The sequence below is a fragment of the Dipteris shenzhenensis genome, chromosome 14, assembly GCF_047967505.1.
Source record: "Dipteris shenzhenensis isolate YYH24624 ecotype China chromosome 14, Dip_SZ_1.0, whole genome shotgun sequence".
Classification (NCBI taxonomy): Eukaryota; Viridiplantae; Streptophyta; class Polypodiopsida; order Gleicheniales; family Dipteridaceae; genus Dipteris; species Dipteris shenzhenensis.
This window is the reverse complement of record NC_141609.1, coordinates 25,776,559-25,795,500: the sequence shown is the minus strand read 5'-3', so window position 1 is coordinate 25,795,500 and position 18,942 is coordinate 25,776,559. Positions and strand designations below refer to the sequence as shown.

The following is an 18,942-nucleotide window of genomic DNA, read 5'->3' as shown; positions in this document are numbered from 1 at the left end:
CTTTCTTTGGGTTGAATCCCAATTTGATATCCTTCACATTTGCATTTTTGGAAACTTATGATACATTTTTAGATTTTCTGATGTGGCACCACCAAAACAATTCCACTTTCCAAAAGAAGTTTGAGAGAGAGAGAGAGAGAGAGAGAGAGAGAGAGAGAGAGAGGCGCAATGTGAGAACGAGTGCACAATTCCTCCCAGTGCTTGAAATCAAGGGGGTGCGGGCCATGGATGCGCTTGACAAGCATGACCAAACAACCAAATCCTGTGTGCATGAAGAGGGAGGGGGTGGGAGGAAATTGAGGAGGGGAAGACGGTGAAACCTAAAGAGGTGGGCAAGTAGAAAAAGCAAGGAGCTAGGAAGGAGAGAGAGAGAGAGAGAGAGAGAGAGAGAGGAAGAGAGTGAGGTGCAATGTCGTGTGATGGGCTTGTGCCTTCCTCGTAAGCGTCTCTTGCTCAGTTTTTTTTCTTCATCTTCTTCATCTTCTTCTTCATCCTCTTCTTCATTTGCTTCTTCCCTCTTCCACCTCCTCTGCCCCCCTCGCCTCCTCTCCTCCTCTGCCTCCCTCTCCATCCCCCCCCCCTTCCTCCCTCCCCCCCCTCCCCCTGCCCCTCCCCCTCCCTCCACCCTGGCTCATAAGGTCGGTAAGTCCCTCCGTCGGCCTGGAGCCCTCTCCAAGGCCCGCGTCTACTCCGATGTCAACCTCCTCCGCCCCAAAGACTACTGGGATTACGAGTCTGCCAATGTCCAGTGGGGGTACGCTCTACTTTCCTGCTCGCCAGCTCAATTGCTCTCTCTCTCTCTCTCTCTCTCTGGAAGTCACTTGCACTTATATTTTGCATCCGGCTTTTGTGCGTTTGGCTTTGCTCATTGCCCCCTCAGGGACCAGGATGACTACGAGGTCGTGCGAAAAGTTGGGCGTGGAAAGTACAGTGAGGTCTTTGAAGGGGTTAACGTCGTCAACAACGAGCAGTGCATCATTAAAATCTTGAAGCCAGTCAAAAAGAAAAAGGTATTTTTTCCCTTTTTTTTTCACTTGCTGCGCCAAAGCCCAACTAGAAATTTACAAGTCACAATGAAGTTACCAGTCTACAAGCATCTGCTCATTTTCTATTACCTGTCCAAATTAAAGTGCATTTTCTTAAACTATTTTTTTCATCATGCCCTTCCACAAGCCAGCTTGGACCTGAGAGAGAGTTGCTGAAGGATTTGTAACAGAAATGAATCTAACACGTAGTTGTCCGGACCCTTAGATCTGTTTAGTGATCAACCTCACCTTTCCATCAGCGGTCACGCGCTGATGTCACATCAGGCAAACTGTGTTTGATTTGGGTTGGGGTTTTCAAACTTATTGGTCAGAAGTTTATATAGGAGGTGGCTTCCTGCCATCTAGATTCTGTAGACCACGAGGGGGCCAATGGAAGGATTCCTAGGCATAAACATCATCAAGCTTTACCCTTCTAGGAGAAGGGATCCTTGCCATCTCCAACATTTAGGGTTTGTAGTCCCCTCTGACAATGGAGGACTGCGTCAAAGCTAAGAAGCAATTGAACATTACATCTTCCCATTAATGCCAACAATCTCTGCTTTTTCCCAGAGCTAGTTTCAAATAGACGATCGACAGAATAGTACCAAGGTCAGCAATCACTGCCATCCAGACTATTTTGGCTCCTTTACCTATTTTATATACTGACCAGACTATTTTGGCTCCTTTACCTATTTTATATACTGATCGTCCAGAGCGAGACAGGTTCAGCCAAAATTCTCTGAGTCACATCTGTAGACAAGATTCTGCTCTACTCTTTCTTAGACCAGTTCAAGGTACATGTGTTCACATTCTAATATCAGTCGCTGGGTTCATAAGTCTAACTTTACTTTATTCTCCAAGCGTTAGTAGCTTAAGCTTTGAGTGACTTTTATCTGTGTTAAATGAGCTGGGAATGCATTGCTTTATATTGTCAACTTCCATTTTGTATCTAATGGGTTTGAAGTACGGACTTGTCATGAGCTAAGGCATATTGGGCTATTTTTACCATTCTTAAATCAGCTTTTGCAGTCCTTGAATGCAGTTCAGGAAGACTAGCAAAATAACTGAATTGCAAAGTGATCTGGATTGTCTTCTTCCTGACTCTCCTTCAGGTTCAGTGGTGTTAAGAAGGTATTGGCAGTTGATAAAGAAGATGTTTTCAAATTCATCTTTGACTGTCTGCTTCCTATCATTAGAGCAATTTGCTTTGTCAGATACAAGATTTAAAAAAGGAGACACTCGTGGGGCAACTCTTTGTTGCGAGAACCCAGAACATAAATTTTCAATATTTTATGAGCTACTATGTTTGACCAGTTGGCTTCCTCCTGCTGCTCCTCCTCTCTCTCTCTCTTCTTATTCTCCCCCTTTAATTTTAATCCCCCCCCCTCCCCCCAACACTCTCTCTCACTCTCTCACACACACACACACACACACACACACACCACACATTTAATTCGTCACCTTGGATGGCCAGCTGTTGTGCTTCGTTGATCTATCTTTCAAGGGTTTAGATGCTCATTTGGGAGAGACTAAAATGAAATCGTTTAGACTTCACAAGCAGTTGTAGCTTGAATGAAGAGATTTTGGACTACTTTTTGATTGGCCTTCTCCTTTAGTGCTAGCCTTCGTCATGGATGAGTCTGTCGTTCACCTCCAAAGTGCCAACAGAAACTTAGTACGAAGACTTTGTATAAATGGATGCTCAAGTATGTGTGCGGTGTGTGGATTTGTATGTGTGAGCATATTTTTATACCATGGTCTATACCCACTGTTGGGCGCCTGATGACGTCAGTGGGGATGTCGTAGTAGCTAGTCCATGCTATGCTTGTTGGAGTTTATGTATGCGTATACATACCTCCGAGGAGGCTTGAACTGACCCATCATTGGGCACCATGAACAGATTTTCTATTTACAGCAGCAAGTTAGAGAGTTACAGATGCAACTTGTAGATGTGACAACTAGACTTCAGGTTCTTTGAAGGACCTGGAAAACAGTAATGATTGATGAGGTTACAAAGTCTCGTAAGGCTTCTCCCCCTACCCCTCAACTAGTCTCTGTAGAGTTAAAGACCTAGTTCACACCTAAGTATAAACAATTAAGAAGGAAGTGACTGTGGAGGTAGATACAATGGCTAGTTAACCTGATATTCAAGAAGAGATCAAGGAACATGAAGCCATACATGAGAATTGTTAGCACTTAGCCCTGGTATGAGCCTTGTAGGTCTGGTCAACTCTATGAGTTGACTTCTTTGGTCAACCATATGGTTGACTTGGGGGCCATATAGGCCATTTGTATTTTCCTCTTATCCATCTAAGTAGTACTACGTTTTGCTCCAGTTTGTTGTTTGCTTCCCGTACTCCACTCCCATTCCATTGCTTCCTGCACCCAACAATGGTATCGGAGCAGGTTCTCTTGCTCCTACCTGCCTTCCCTCGTGCTCTCCCATTGCTCCTACCTGCCATTTTTCTCTAGCTCAGTCCGGTGCCTTATTTCATCGTCACAAACCTGTTTTTTGAGTAGAAAAACAGTCCAGCACCTGTTTTTTGACTTTTTGAGGCCTGATTTCGATGTTTTTTGAAAATTTTGAGCTGCACGCATACTATTGACCCTGTCCCTCACCATTTCGGCCGATTTTTTTTTTGTCCATACACCTATACGGGCAGGTGCGTGATGCTGCTAGGAATCCGTACGACTTATTAGAAGTTGATTTCGAGCATTTTTGGGCTGTTTTTGGAGGTTTTTTTCTTAGATCTAGACTCTTTTCAGTTATTCGGGCCTTCCTTCAGGTGCTCCAATTTGCTCTAGCACCATTTGGCTGGGATTCTCTCCCTATTGACTCAGATTTGCCTGTTACAGTTGGACTTGAAGCTTTTCACCCTCTTTAATGTCACGTTTGCACACATTGCAGTGACATTGAGGTGATTTTGCTCTAAAAATTGGGGCTTTTGTGTCACCTTTGAAGATTTTGTAGTGACATTTGCTCCTTTTGGTCACATTTTGGGGCTTTTGAAGTATTTGCCCTATTTTGACTTCATTTTCACTCCGACATTGGGGATTTTGGATCTATTGCTGGTAGATTGTGGGATATTCTTAGATTTGTAGGTTATTTTGTCACATTTGCTTTATTTCAGCAAAAAATGGTCATTTGCCCCAAATTTGACAGCTTTGCCCTTTCAAAAATTGGGGGTTTTGTCAATTTTGTTGAAATTTGCAATGGCATTGGCTTGGTACAACCATTTTTGGGCATTTGGTAGACATTACATGCTGGAACATTGGCATTGGCTTGGAATTGCAACACACTGAGTCACATTTGCAACTTGCAGCACAATTTGGGGATTTTTTCAATTTGCCCTCTTTTTGGCATATTTGCCCTCTCAGAATTTGGGGGCTTTTGCCAGATTTGTTGTCCATTGCAGTGACATTTGCTTTATTCAGCTAAAGTTGGGTATGTTATGCATTTGCCTCTTGATTTGGGCTTGTTGTCTTGTCAGATTTGAGGCACGCAGCCTCCATCTGGGACATTTACAGTTCAATTGATCATTGGATACATTTGCAAACATTTGCCCCTTGTTTTGGGCTGATATTTTTGCAAGACAGCTATCTTTGGTAGGGGGGTCCTTTGACCGGACATATATTGTCTCACAGGTCATATTGTTGGGGACAGCACGCGCATTTAGCTCATTGTTTGAGCAGTCAATTTTTGGTTGGTCAATGCATGACATTTGCTGTCACTTTTGGACAGCCAGCTCATTTTGCAGTGAAAGCCTTGAGGCTACGGTTGGATGGGTATGTTCTCCACTGAGGACAAGCTCGATGGACCCAATTATCCCATGTGGTCATACATGTTGAAAAAATTTGTTGGTTGCCAAAATATTTGGGGTATTGTCTCAGGATCGGACCTTTGACCTCCCTTTGTGGCTCCCACTCTTGCTATTGCTACAACTAGTGCAGCTATTACAGCCACCTCTGGATCTACTCACTCTTCTACTACTACTCCAGCCCCTCCTCCAACAACCGAACAGGCCAGATGGGATGGTAGAGATTGCCAAGCACATTCTATCATTGCTTTTTCAGTCAAGAGACACATCATTCCTCACATTCGGTCTTCCAAGTCATTGAAGGCTGCGTGGGACATCTTAGCTAACCTTTACCAGGTTCACAATGAGGCACGTGTTGCTTTCTTAGGCAAGCAACTGGAGAATGTCAAAATGGAAGAGGGGGACAGCATGGATTCATACATCACAAAAATCAAGGATTTTCAAGAGCAGCTCATTAATGTGGATGAAATTGTTTCAGATGCTCAGGTAGTGTCCACGACACTCAATGGACTTCCTGAGTCCTACCAGGGGTTTGCTGCCGCATTGAGGTTGGTTGCCTTGGGCAATCCTGACACTTATACTTTCAACGAGCTTGTTTCCCTTCTCCTATAGGAGGAGTAGAGTCGCACAAATTGTGCTGCCTCTCAAATTGCAAATCAGGCTTTTGTCACTAATCACAAACAGCAAACCCAAGCCTTCTGGAGGCTCCTCTACTGCTGGACATCCCGTCTAATGCAAAGAAGAAAAACAGCAAACGTTGTAATTATTGCAGGAAGCAAGGACATGACATTTCTGAATGTCGCAAGTGCATCACTAAAAAGCAGCAAAAGGGACTTGCTGTCACTACTACTGCTGCTGCCCTAGATCATGGTTACGAGGCAACAAACATCGCTCACCATGAGTGGGCGCTCACGGTGACATGCCAGTACCATCCACAGAAGCATGCTACAGCCTTGTCTGTCTTAGATTCCAAGTCAGATTGGTGCTTCGACAGTGGTGCTTCCAAGCACATCACTTCTTGCATATCACTCTTTCAAACATTGGGGGCTGCTTCACATGGTGGCAGAGTGACATGTGTTCCAACTATGTGCTCAATTGGGCACCCACAGGCATTGAAGACTATCACACCTTATGAGGCATGGCACGCTCGCAAACCTGAAATTTTAAATATGCGGGTGTTCGGGTCATTGGCTTATCTCATGTGCCATCTCAGCTGAGGCACAAGCTTGAAGACAAAGCTGTAAAATGCATATTCATTGGTTATAGCGCAGAGAGCAAGGGATATAGGTTGTTATCAGCTTGGCATGGGCAAGGTCATTGTCAGTAGGGATGTTGTATTCGCTGAAGATGTGCCTTTACCTGGGCTGGGATGCAAAAGACAGTCTACTGTTGATTCCTCAGATGTCTTTTGATACATTGTTGCCTCTCTTTGAGTCGCCCGCAGATCCAGAGCAGCTAGTGCAGAGTGTTGTGCCATACACTTCTACCAGTGCACATCCTTCTCCAATAGCTCTTGCTCCCTTTAGTTGATGATCATGCTATTAAGCAGGCAGTTGCATAGGAGAGTGCTGTCATTAAACAGCAAAAATCAGTCCCGAGATGGTCTTGGACACACTCAAGGACAACAAACAAGCTGAGACTTTGCCAGCCCACACTAGAGGTGCGCATAAACAGATGCATGGCAACTATTTGGCTGTAGCTTTGGTTGCTCCTGCTTGCAATGAGGAACCTTTATGTCACAAGGATGCCTTCGACATCAAGAATGGGTGGATGCGATGAAGGCTGAGCTTGAATTCATTCATGCAAACAACAACTGGGAGTTGTGTTACTTGCCAGCACGCAAGCGTGCCATAGGCACAAAGTGGGTCTACAAGGTGAAAAGGAAAGCTGATGGCAGTGTTGATTGCCTCAAAGCCCGCTTGGTTGCAAAGCGGTATGAACAGCAGCACAACATTGACTTTGAGGAGACCTTTGCTCCCACGTCACGCATTACTAGTATTAGGTGTGTTATTGCTATGGCATCTCATTGGCATTGGGAGGTTCATCAGCTGGACATCAAGACTGCCTTCCTTCATGGTGATCTTCAGGACGAGGTCTATTTCACTCAGCCACCTGGTTTTGAACTATTAGGTTCTGAAAATATGGTTTGCCGGCTCAGAAAGCCCTCTATGGCTTGAAGCAAGCACCCCGGGCATGGTATGCGAAGATACATGCATTTTTGACAGCCCGTGGCTTTCCGAACAGCCCAACCGAGGGCACTCTTTATGTCCGATAGAGTGCATCGGAATTTTTAATTCTGATTTTATATGTGGATGACATGCTTATCATTGGGCCAGATATGGAACAAATTGCAGATTTCAAGGCTGATTTACAACAGTCTTTTGCCATGACAAATATGGGCCGGTTGCACTATTATTTGGGAATATAGTTTGCATATGTTGAGGGGGGTATAACGGTGAGTCAGTCCAAGTATATTGGACAGCTCCTTGATCGCATCCACTTCGAGGATTGCAAGCCAGTTTCTACTCCATTGGAGCCTGGCTTTTATTTCTCCTTCGAGGATGAAAGTCCGCAATTTGATGCATCCCTTTATCAGCAGGCTGTTGGTTGCCTCAAATACCTTTGTCATACCTGGCCTGATCTTCAGTATGCCATTTCCCAGCTCAGTAGGTACATGCACAAGCCTAGTACGCAGCATTGGCAAGCAGTGAAGCGGGTCTTTCGATACTTGAAGACAACGCAGCAATTGGGTTTACTCTATGGTTCAAAGGGCCCTCTTGTCTTGCATGCATTCACGGACATCGACTGGGCAGGATGTTACGACACTAGGGTGTCACACAGCGGCAACTGTTTTATGCATGGAGATTCATACATCTCTTGGTTCAGCAAGAAGCAGCCTACAGTTGCCACATCCAGTTGTGAGGCTGAGTACAGAGCAGCTTTCACAGCTACAGTAGAGTGTGTTTGGCTTCGCAAGTTACTTGCAGATCTTGATATCATTCAGCTTGACTCTACTACGATCTACATCGACAGCCATAGTGCTTTGGCGGTTGCTAGAAACCGAGTGTTTCATGCACGCACAAAGCATATTGAGGTCCATCATCACTATGTTCAAGAGCGATTGTCTGGTGGAGACATCCAGTTGTCCTATGTTCCCACCGAGGACAACTTGGTAGATCTTTTCACGAAAGCTTTACCTCGCCAAAGTTTGAGGCATTTCGACATGCTTTACACTTGGCTCCTTTTGTTACTTGAGGGATCACTCTGTACATATCATAGGTTGCTATATTTCTCTGGGATGAATATGTGCAACCATGATGTAGTTTCTAGGTATTCCTGAGATATTTCCAGGATACTTCAGCCATACCATGGAGGGGGGTTTGTTAGCACTTAGCCCTGGTATGAGCCTTGTAGGTCAGGTCAACTCTATGAGTTGACTTCTTTGGTCAACCACATGGTTGACTTGGGGGCCATATAGGCCACTGTTTGTGCTTTCCTCTTATCCATTTGAGCAGTACTACATTTTGCTCTAGCTTGTTGTTTGCTTCCCGCACTCCACTCCCGTTCCATTGCTTTCTACACCCAACAAGAATGCACTGAAGATTAGAATAAGACGGCTCCTTGAGTGAGACTTCAACACACATCAAAGCAGCCATGCCGGACATTGAATGGGTGGTTGATGATGGGCATGATGATGGAGCAACTAATATTCGGCATTCAAAAGGACATAGCTCAGTTTGTCGATTGTCAAGCACAGAGCTCCAACAAAGAAGCACCCTGGGGTTATTCAGGGGGCGCCTAAATACATGCAGGCCACCGTGGATGGGGATGCTAAGACACCTATGGCCTTCCCCAAGGCCAAGAATTTTACCTCTACCTCGACAAAAGCCTCATACTCCTCCATTGCAGCTCTCCCTTCGCCTCCCCCTTACGTGTTTGCAAAGACGCCTTCGTCGTTTGCCAAGAATTATCTACAATATAAGAGAATGGTGAGTATGATAGACCCACAAGAGCATATTTATTATCTACAGTAGGAAATCCGTGAGCTCAAGCTCAGACTTGCAGCTCTAGAGAGGAAAACAAGTGCTTGGGAAGGACAAGGAAAGTAGGAAATCATCCATGAGGTATTGCAGATACACAACACATTAGCACCCACACCACAAATGGTGACTACAGTCCAGGACTTAGTTACTACTCAACTCTAGTCAGTGAAACAAGAAAATTACAGCAATATTGGAAACTAAAGTGTGGTTAATGCACGATTCATATGCATAGGGGGGCTACTAGAGGCTGGTTTGAAGGAAATCAAAAGGAAACCCTGGAAAATATCATGGAAAGAATGCCACAAACAGAGTGGGAAGCTGAAGATGTTATAGCTGTATTGCACAAGCCAAAGTATGCTTCCAGGACAAGATGAAAAGAAGCAAGATTCTCAAGCAAGCCAATAAGTTGAAAGGTACTAAGATATGGATAGCGGAGGAGCTCATCCCAAATCAGCTCAAACTGAAGACCATTGAATTGACTAAAGTGAAGGTTGCTTTAAATTGATGTAATGCAGGCCGATTATCTTTTATAGTAGACCGTAGGTAACCTATAATAACTTTGTGAGTGAGTACTATACACACTCCCAAGAGACTCTCAGTCTATAACTGATGTTTGGTGTCTATCTTTTTGGTGTGCGTTTTGTCCCATAGGCCCTTGAGGCCTCCCGAGGACGTTAATCTCTCTCTCTCTCTCTCACACACACACACACACACACACACACACTTTTTTGCAAGAAGAAATATTTTATTGCTGTAAAATAATTACATTCATAGTTACTTCAAAAGTGGAGTAACTACTCCTCAATTGAAAATCTCAGTATAAGCTGTATATACATCATGATCAATCAAATGAGTTTGAAAGCAATCATAGAACGATTGCTGTAGAGATCGTTTGAAAAAAAGAAAAGATGGAAAAGTAGGATCACCAAAAACTATGATTTCTGTCCATCCATAGAGTCCACGGTGCCTAGTAGCGCACCCAAACAAAAACCAAAATCAAAACCCTGTCTAGCTGGATGAAAACCAAACAACTAGAAGAAGCGCACCCAAACAAAAAACAAAATCAAAACCCTGTCTAGCTGGATGAAAACCAAACAACCAGAAGAACTTGCCAAAAGTAACAGTAGGAAATCTCGCTTGAAGCCCCTGTCGGATGAGAGCGAGGAAATCACAAGTGCGGACAGTGCCAAAAGATGTGAAGCACAGATTCAGCAGAATGTAGACATTTGAAATGCAGGGTTGACATCCTGAAGGTTGCTGCTGTACATAGATGTTTTTCTCCTATAAATATCTGTAAATATGACTGCTCATGTCAAATGCTTTACACTTAATGTTGAGGGGATGTGTGATAGTAGGAAATGGAAATCTGTGTGGCTGTATATAAGCCTGACATAGTGGCATTACAAGAATACAATCAACATGTCTATGCAGGAAAGACAGGTCATTACTATGGATATGATATCTTCTATGGTGGGGAGCACTCTTTCTCAGTTGTAGTCTTTCTGATCAAGCATGAGCGTCAGCCAGTTATTGCTTTAAATGACAATCAAGGCAGAGGGATTACTCTTTAATGCATCATTTAAGGCGAGGTGTTTGAATTTGCTTCTGTCTATGCACCTTAATCTTCTCGGGATAGAACTGCAATTTGGGATGCCATGCAACGATATCCATGGAGATATCATGCCTTTATATGTGGGGATTTCAATAATGCTCCGCAACAGGGTGACAATACATCAGGAAATAATCATATGTTAACCCTTGAAAGGCATGCATGGTCTCAATTACTGATGCATCTTGATTTGGTTGATCTTTGGAAGGAATTGCAGCCTTTGTCACTAGGATACACTTTCCAACATAATGCCCTTTCTTCTTATCAGGCACGTCTGGATCGCTGGTATAGTGTAGCTCCATAACAAAATGATGATTTTACATGCAAAATGTGGATTGACTATGCCTTTGCACATTCAGATCATGCACCTTTATGGTTGAGGTTATCCTTTTATGATTTGCCAGATGATAGACTGCCTCAAAGGCAACATCTGATTGTGAACAATAGCTATTTGCAGCATGTTGTTTTCAAGGCCGTGGTTACTGAAGCATCTCATTCTCTATCTTCTCAGAGCCACTTTGATATTGATAATGCTTGGGATTCTTTTGTTTCCAAAATGCAAGTTGTAATTAGAGGTTATGGCAAGTCTTACATGAAGACACTGAGGGAAACTGTTGCTCAGGCCAAATTGACTTGTCAAGACCTCAGTGAACTCAATCATCTTCGTCCATTGTTCTTGCATGATCACAAGAAACTGGCTAAATGGGAGACTAGACATTGTCTTCAAATCAATGATCACAAGAAATTGGCTAAATGGGAGACTAGAGCAAGACTCTCTCTCTCTCACACACACACACACACAAATTCTTTGTCTAACCACCGCCTCCAAAAGCATATCATACTTATCTGTTCTTTAGTATCTTCCAACCATTACCCACACATGCGGATCCTCCGCAACCAATACTTCCACCAGCAATCCTCCAATACGGAGGCATATGTATCTCTTCTTTAGACATGGTAGCTATGATGCATGCCATGGTGCGGATGCAGGCTCAGCAATTGGATAATCTCTCGCATGCACGTTACAACTTCACGAGCTGAGGGATAGTCATGCCCAAGAGGCCAGTGAATGTTTCCATGCAGACGAAGAGGCCAGAGATAATCGTCTCTGAGGAGCACAAGTAGAAAAGAGGAACGGGATACCTTTTAGCTATTGTCATTGCTCCAAGCCAAAGCCGTTGAGTTTGACATACCGGTTCCGTGCTAGTGAGGCCTTCTTTTCCAAGGGAGCTGAACTTTGACAGATATGATAGAAAGACAAAACATTAGTTCTCTTGTCTTGGCTTAACCAATTCAAGAGCTTGTTTTCCATTGTAGTAACGCACTACGGGGCCACTAGGAGCTGCTTTATGGACTGCTGAAGGTCTGCTGCTGATGCTGCATCTACTGCACTCAGAGATGATCTTGGTGACTGAGGGGATGCTTGCATGAGGGAGAAATAGGAATAGGGTTGTTGTGGAATGCCTGTATATAGGAATAGGGTTGTTGTTGTGGAATGCCTTTATATAGGAATAGGGTTGTTGAATGGCTGATCCAGTGACCAGTCTGTGGCCTGCAATAGGCCACAGACTTACCGACCTGCTCTGGACACCACGTGTCACCTGACCAGCTGATGTGCTGTCTGTACATGCTGACCTGCCATGTGGCAGTCTGCACTGCCTGTGCTGGCCTTCAGAATGCCTGGTCTGCTGATGTCAGCCTCCGTAAAGACTGACATCATACTTTCCATGCTCTGTCCTGCTACTTGCTGACTGTATCACTGCGAAGGGGTGCAGGGCTGCAGCACCGCCATGTAGGCAGATATGCCATGGGCTGCAGATGCCCATGACAAAAGCTATGTCTTTCCTAATGTTGCACTTGGTTGTGGTTGCAAGATGTTACTAGCTTAATGTACATTCTGTGCCTGTCTTCCCTATTTAGCCTGTACTGAAGAAATTTTCTTTGTCTGTGTTAAAACAAACTTACATTTTTTTGGCATTAATAGTTATGCAAATGCGTCATTGATCTTACATTATTAGATTTTGATGATATAGCATCCAAAATGCTGTAGTTTTTGTCACATAATAGCTAGGATGTATCTTCTTGTTTTGGGATCTTTTAAGGATGTATCGTCTTGTTGTTATCTATGATTCTAGGATTTCTTATGGCGTGAAACTTTTTTGCATTTTTGTTCTTCCTTTCTAGTATTGGTTAAAGCCATGTTTTCATACACTAAATCCATGGACTTGAGTTCTGCTCTTTCAGACGACTGTTTCTGGTCAAGGCTTAGTGAAACCCATGCAGGGTTGTGCTCTTGCTGTGTGTGTTTCATGTATTTTTGGTAGCATGTTAGTAAGTGTGGTTATGCATCTAGTTTTTACTGTCCATTTACGACATAAGAAATATGTTGATCCTTGTGAGAGTTATGCTGCATGTTAAATGTACTGGAAACGGGCATGGTGCATCGTCATATCCGGGCAAATTAGAAGGAATTTTGGAGGATTAGTTTTCTCAAAACTTTGTGGAGATCTGAATGCTATTATCCTTTGAATTAATGTCAAAGACATGGGTCCTGCGTTGTCTAAAGGAGTTTTTCATGCTGTAGATAAAGAGAGAGATCAAAATTCTTCAAAACTTATGCGGAGGTCCAAACGTAGTCAAGCTTCTGGATATTGTTCGTGATCAACAGTCAAAGACACCTAGTCTTGTGTTTGAATATGTGAATAACACAGACTTCAAGGTTCTTTATCCAACTCTAACAGACTTCGACATCCGCTATTATATATTCGAGCTACTGAAGGTATCCTTTTGTGGTGCTCCTACATCTGAACTTCTATAGTACTTCATATTGCTTTCATGTGTACGTCGTGGGACATTTGTATTTCTTTGATGTGTATGTCTTGGGACATTCCTGATACTTATTGTCAGTTGCTTTGATGTGGGTACATCTAAGGACATTTATGATGCTTAATGGTATTCAATAACACTTTGAACTGATGAACCTTACCCGACTAGACAGCAGGTACATAAAAACCTGTTTGCCTTGTAGATCTGTGGACAAGTTGAGTGTTTAAATCTAGAATGAAAGATAGATTAGATTTGGATGCTGGATGAAGCTGTTGATTTGAGTCTATGAGAGTTTTTTACACATGTGAAATGTATACCACCACTGCTGCAAGCTGTTTTAGCCCGTACATATTGGATGTCTTTAGCTGTTCAGCATGTAGGCCATCTTCTGGTGGTTCTAGTGATGCCCTAAAGGCCATGGTATGTGCCTCGTAGGCATAAATATAGGCACTTGTAGAGTTAGTGCCTTTAAACCACATAGGACACTTAGTCCTATGTGACACCTAGGACACTTAGTCCTAGGTCTAGGTACTTGTACCTTGTACTGCTCTTTTTCCTATTATCCAAGTTTTGACGTGACGGCTAAGACTTGTGCGACGCTTTGCAACCTGCACTCTCTCTCTCTCAATCGATCCTACAGTGGTATCAGAGCCCGGATCTGCTTCCTGTCCCCGTACAGTCCGTACAACTGCCCTGTACATTTGTGTACCAGCTGCCCGTACATCTGCTGTACCTGCTCAGCGTCATACCTGAGATCCTACAGTTGTACATGCTGTACATGTGCTGTACCTGCTCAGCGCCGTACCTGTTGTACATGCGCCGTACAGTTTTCGTACAGCGTACCAGCAATGCACCCGTTCAGCACATCGTCCGTATAGGCATCGTACAGCATCCGTACAGGCATCGTACAGCCATAGTAACTGCTTCCATACTATCATCCGTACTTGGCACGTGTTAAATTTCTTGCAGTCTTTTACTGTTTTTTGACAGTTTTTACTGTCAAACCCTAATTTCCAACAGAAAAATTTAGGGCTTTTGACATCTGGACCTTCAACCTGTCAATACAATACTTTTGACAAGGTTGACAACTGAAATCCTTCCAAAAATTGAAGTTTTCAGTTAATTTCAGGTTCAGGACTGTCACATCGTGCCACGTCATTACTCAGGTCAACAAAATTTGGGGCTTTTGTGTTGGGAGCTCAATTTCAACTGGTGTTTGGGACAACAACTCATATTTTTGCAGTTTCAAGCCTTGAGGCTATACATTGGGTCACATTCGCAAAAATTTTTGCAAAATTTGGGGCTTTTTTGCATTTGCCCTCTTTTTGGCCTATTTGCCCTCAATAAATTTGGGGCTTTTGCCAGATTTGCTGTCTTTGCAGTGAACATTGCCTGCCACAGTCACATTTGAGTTAGATCTGCATTTGCCCTTTGATTTGGGTCGGAAATTTGCAGATATTTGCTGTCATTTTTTGGACAGCCAGCTTTTTGCAGTGATAGCCTTGAGGCTTTTGGGCTTTCAGGTCTCTTTCAGGGTATCACATCTGCTATGGTTGGGAACAATCAAGATCTATTTGGCATTCTTCGTGAAGATGATAAGTTGGATGGCACCAACTATCCGATGTGGTCTTATCTCATGAAACATATTCTTGTTGCAAAGCATTTGTGGAATATTGTTTCTGGGGTTGATTTGAGGCCAGCCAATGCTGTAGTGGTTGCCTCTAGTGCTGGTCCCTCTGCAGGGGGTACTCCTCTTGATGCCTCATCTTCTAGCACTCATGCTGCTGCTCTTCCAACTCAGGAACAATCAAGATGGGATGTAAGAGATGCAAATGCACATTCATGTATTGCTTTATCATGCAAGAGAATCATTATTCCACACATCCGGTCTTGCAGGACATCAAAGGATGCTTGGGATAAATTGGCTTCTCTCTATCAGATTCGCAATGAAGCTCGTGTTGCATATTTGAGAAGGCAATTATAGGAAGTCAGTACGAATGAAGGTGATTCTATGGATGCATATCTAACAAAGGTCAAGGACCTCATGGAACAACTTGCCAACATTGATGAAGTGGTGCCAAATTCACAGCTTGTCAGTACCACATTGAATGGACTGCCAGATACATACCAAGGGTTTGCTAAATCCTTCGATTAGTGGCCATGGGTAATCCAAACCACTATTCTTTTGATCAGCTAGTTACTTTGCTTTTGCAGGAAGAGCAAAGTCGAGGTAATAGACAAGCCATTATTCCTGATCATGCATTTGCTTCACAGCAAACAGGAAGAGGCAAGGCTTCCAAGCCTATGGGTAAGCCAAAATCTGCGCATAGCAGCTGCAATTCCTCCCATGCATCTAAAAATACAGTAGATAAGTCAAAGAAGAAAAGATGCAACTATTGCTGCAAGCCTAGACATGACATTTCAGAATGCAGGAAGCGCATTGCTTCAGAGAAAAAGAAAGCAAGATTGACAGTTAATGCCTCACATGCTATTGAATCCCATGAGCCAGTAGATGCTTCACATGCACATGCTCTTCATGATGATTGGGCATGGGCTGTCCATTGCTCATTTGATCCCTCCAAAGCTGATGCACTCTTTATTGCTAATGATGCTCAATCCTGGTACTTTGATAGTGGTGCTTCCAAGCATGTCACATCTTGTAGATAGTTGTTTCACTCTTTAGCTGATGCACCTCGAGGGGGGACTGTCACATGTGCTAATAATGCTTCATATGCTGTAAAAGGAATTGGAGATGTGCAGCTCACATCTATTTCAAGTCACCCTGTCACTTTGACAAATGTTCGCTTTGTGCCTGGAATTGAAGTCAACTTGATCTCAATTTCAGCAATTGCTACTTCAGGTTTCAGAGTGATTTTTGATGGCTACAGATGCCTAGTTTATGATCTTCGTGATGACAATGCCATAGTTCTCACTGGCACTTTGCAAAAGGGGCTTTATCACCTTGATCATCACTCACCTGCACTTTCTATCGAAGCATTTGCTATTTCAGATTCACAGCTTGCTGAAACTCATCTTTGGCATGAGAGAATGGGCCATCTCAATTATAGAGCTCTTGCAAAGCTACATTCACAGCAGATGGCAAATGATGTACCTCAAACTCACATAGTTTCCAAACATGTGTGTGAGGGTTGTCTTTTGGGTGAGATGCATTGGTTTCCTTTTCAAAAGAATTGTCCAACACTCTCACAAGGAAATTACAGCTAGTATAGAGTGATGTCTGTGGCCCAATGAGGAGAAATGCCATTGGAGGGTACAAATATTTCATGACTCTCATTGATGATTTCACAAGATATTGCTGGGTTTATCCTTTAAAAGCCTAATTTGAAGTTTTCTTATGCTTTCAGAGGTGGTTGAATATAGTTGAGAATGAATCAAGATGCAAGCTTGTCACCCTCAACACAGATAAGGGGGGAGAGTATATGTCTAAGGAGTTTGATGCATTTCTGTCTTCACGGGGCATTATTCACTCATGCACTACTCCTTACACTCCTCAGCAAAATCCAGTTTCTGAAAGGAAAAATAGGTCCACAATGGAGATGGCTAGATGCATGCTTAAGGCCAAGTCTTTGCTTTATAAATTTTGGTTTGATGGAGTGATGTGTGCTAAATATGTGCTGAATAGATCACTTACACGGGCATTGAAGACTGTTATACCTTATGAAGCATGGAAAGGCAGGAAGCCTTCACTTTCACACATGAGAGTTTTTGGGTCTCTTGCATATGTTCATGTACCATCTCAGCTGAGACATAAGCTTGATGACAAGGCAATCAAATGCATATTTATTGGTTACAGCCAGGAGAGCAGAGGGTATCGGTTATACCAACCAAATATTGGGAAGATTATTGTCAGTAGAGATGTACCAGGGCAGAAAGGAGCAGCAGGAAGCCTACTCTCTGGACCTATCTACAGGAGGTGAGAGAGTGCAACAAGGGCTGCAGACTTAGCCAGGAAGGGCTGGACCTTGGCTGTCTTCTAGGGCAGCAAGGTGATGAGATCATCACACCTTCTGGAGCAGCCATTCACAAGCAGGTTGGAGCAGTGGAACAGCTATCTTGGGGCCTACATTCAGGAGGACCAAGGGGACCTGTGTGCTGCAGACAAAGCTTGGCAGGGGCTGCCCACCTAGGTTGATTCACATGCAGTAAGGTGGAGAAGAACACGCTGGACGGAAAGTCTACAGACGCTCGACAAGGAGCATGCGGACTCGAGTCTAGAGATAATTGGCTGATAGGAGAAGGACCTTGTGGTAAGATCAGAGGACCACACCATTGGTGGGACTCTGGATCTATATTTTTTGTATTGTGTCCATAGTTTTGGACGGAAATATATTTTGGTGGTTTCTCTATCTGGCTGGTTCATTGTCTATTGATGAGTTTGCACATCTATGTGATGCACATTAAGTAAAGAAGTTTGTGATTGCAGACCCCACACCACACTGTGTGAGCTCCTGGGCATTACTGTAAGTCTTCCTCTGTGTGTACCCTTTGTTGGGTCTTTTCTAACATGGTATCAGAGCCCAAGTAGAAGGCTCATAGGTGTGGAAGCTGGAGGCAGGGACCTTGCTGAAGGACGACCCTGATTCAGACGCTCTTGGGAATCGACTTCCACGATTGGAGGATTGTGTCCTTGCGAGAAGGAGGGTGACTCAGGTTCAGCGAGGTGCGTTTAAAGTTCGCGGTCCAGGTTATCTGGAGATGTACTTTTGTTGCAGACCTTGCCAAAGGACGGACAGGTTGAAACAGACCCTCAGAGCATGGTGCCTGGAAGACCCCAGGTTGTTCACTCATTATGAGGGGGACAATTGGAAGATCATAGAGGCTCGGTTGCTCGAGTTCGAAGGCGGGAATGTGATTGAAGGAGGTGGTGCTAGGGGGTGCTACCAAAGATGGACTTGTGTACCAGTATGGTGTGCGGAAGTGGAACCAGACCTGGTGGAGCAGGAGCCACTGGATGAAAAGCCAGGAAAAGATTTTGACATCGAAAAGTTCCAGAGGACTACGACCAGGGAGTTACTGGAGCATCTTCATCGACGTGTTGGCATTGGACCTGGATGTGTCGGTGAGAGGGGGTGTTGAAATGGTCACCATCTGTAAGCCCCCAAATGAGGAGAGCATGGGGGAGACCAAGGAATGATTAGGCCACATGGGCAGCACAATGGCTGCCATAGGGGCAGAGAGAAGCATAGCATGGGGCTGCCACATGGGCAGCACATGGGCTGCCATGTGGGCAGCAAGCCAAAGAAAAGAACCTGGCTGTCAGGAGCAGATCCATGGAGGACTGTCTTGCTGGAACAGGTCACGGATGACAACAGCAGTAGTACGGAACTGAGCCGCACACGTTTGGGCAGATCAGGGTGCCGGCAAGGGGCGCAACAGGACAGGGCAGACCAGCAGAGGGAGTCGGCTATATGAAGAGGCTGGTTGGGCTGGTTGGAGCCAGCCAACCAGGCCTTATGTAGGGCAGACCTAGGGTCTGGGACCCTGCCTTGAAGTGTGGGGCAAAGGCCTTAGAAAAGAGGGTCCCAAAGGGGCATTTATAGGCAGACCAGGTCAGGGCCTGGTCGGCCTATTTGGATTGGCCATAGGCAGCCTGACTGGTT

The 18,942-nt window shown here is 44.2% G+C and overlaps 1 protein-coding gene across 1 annotated transcript in view; it reads left to right on the top strand.

The window, feature by feature from the left end:
* Positions 1-340: 340 nt before the first annotated feature.
* The window catches only part of LOC147894387 (casein kinase II subunit alpha-2-like), a 31,418-nt gene continuing 12,816 nt past the window's right edge, over positions 341-18,942 (top strand). The window contains exons 1-3 of the mRNA XM_087384519.1: positions 341-754; positions 881-1,010; positions 13,080-13,274. Of these exons, the coding sequence (XP_087240645.1) occupies positions 420-754; positions 881-1,010; positions 13,080-13,274 (660 nt within the window). The 5' untranslated portion in view covers positions 341-419. The remainder of the gene's footprint in view (positions 755-880; positions 1,011-13,079; positions 13,275-18,942) is intronic.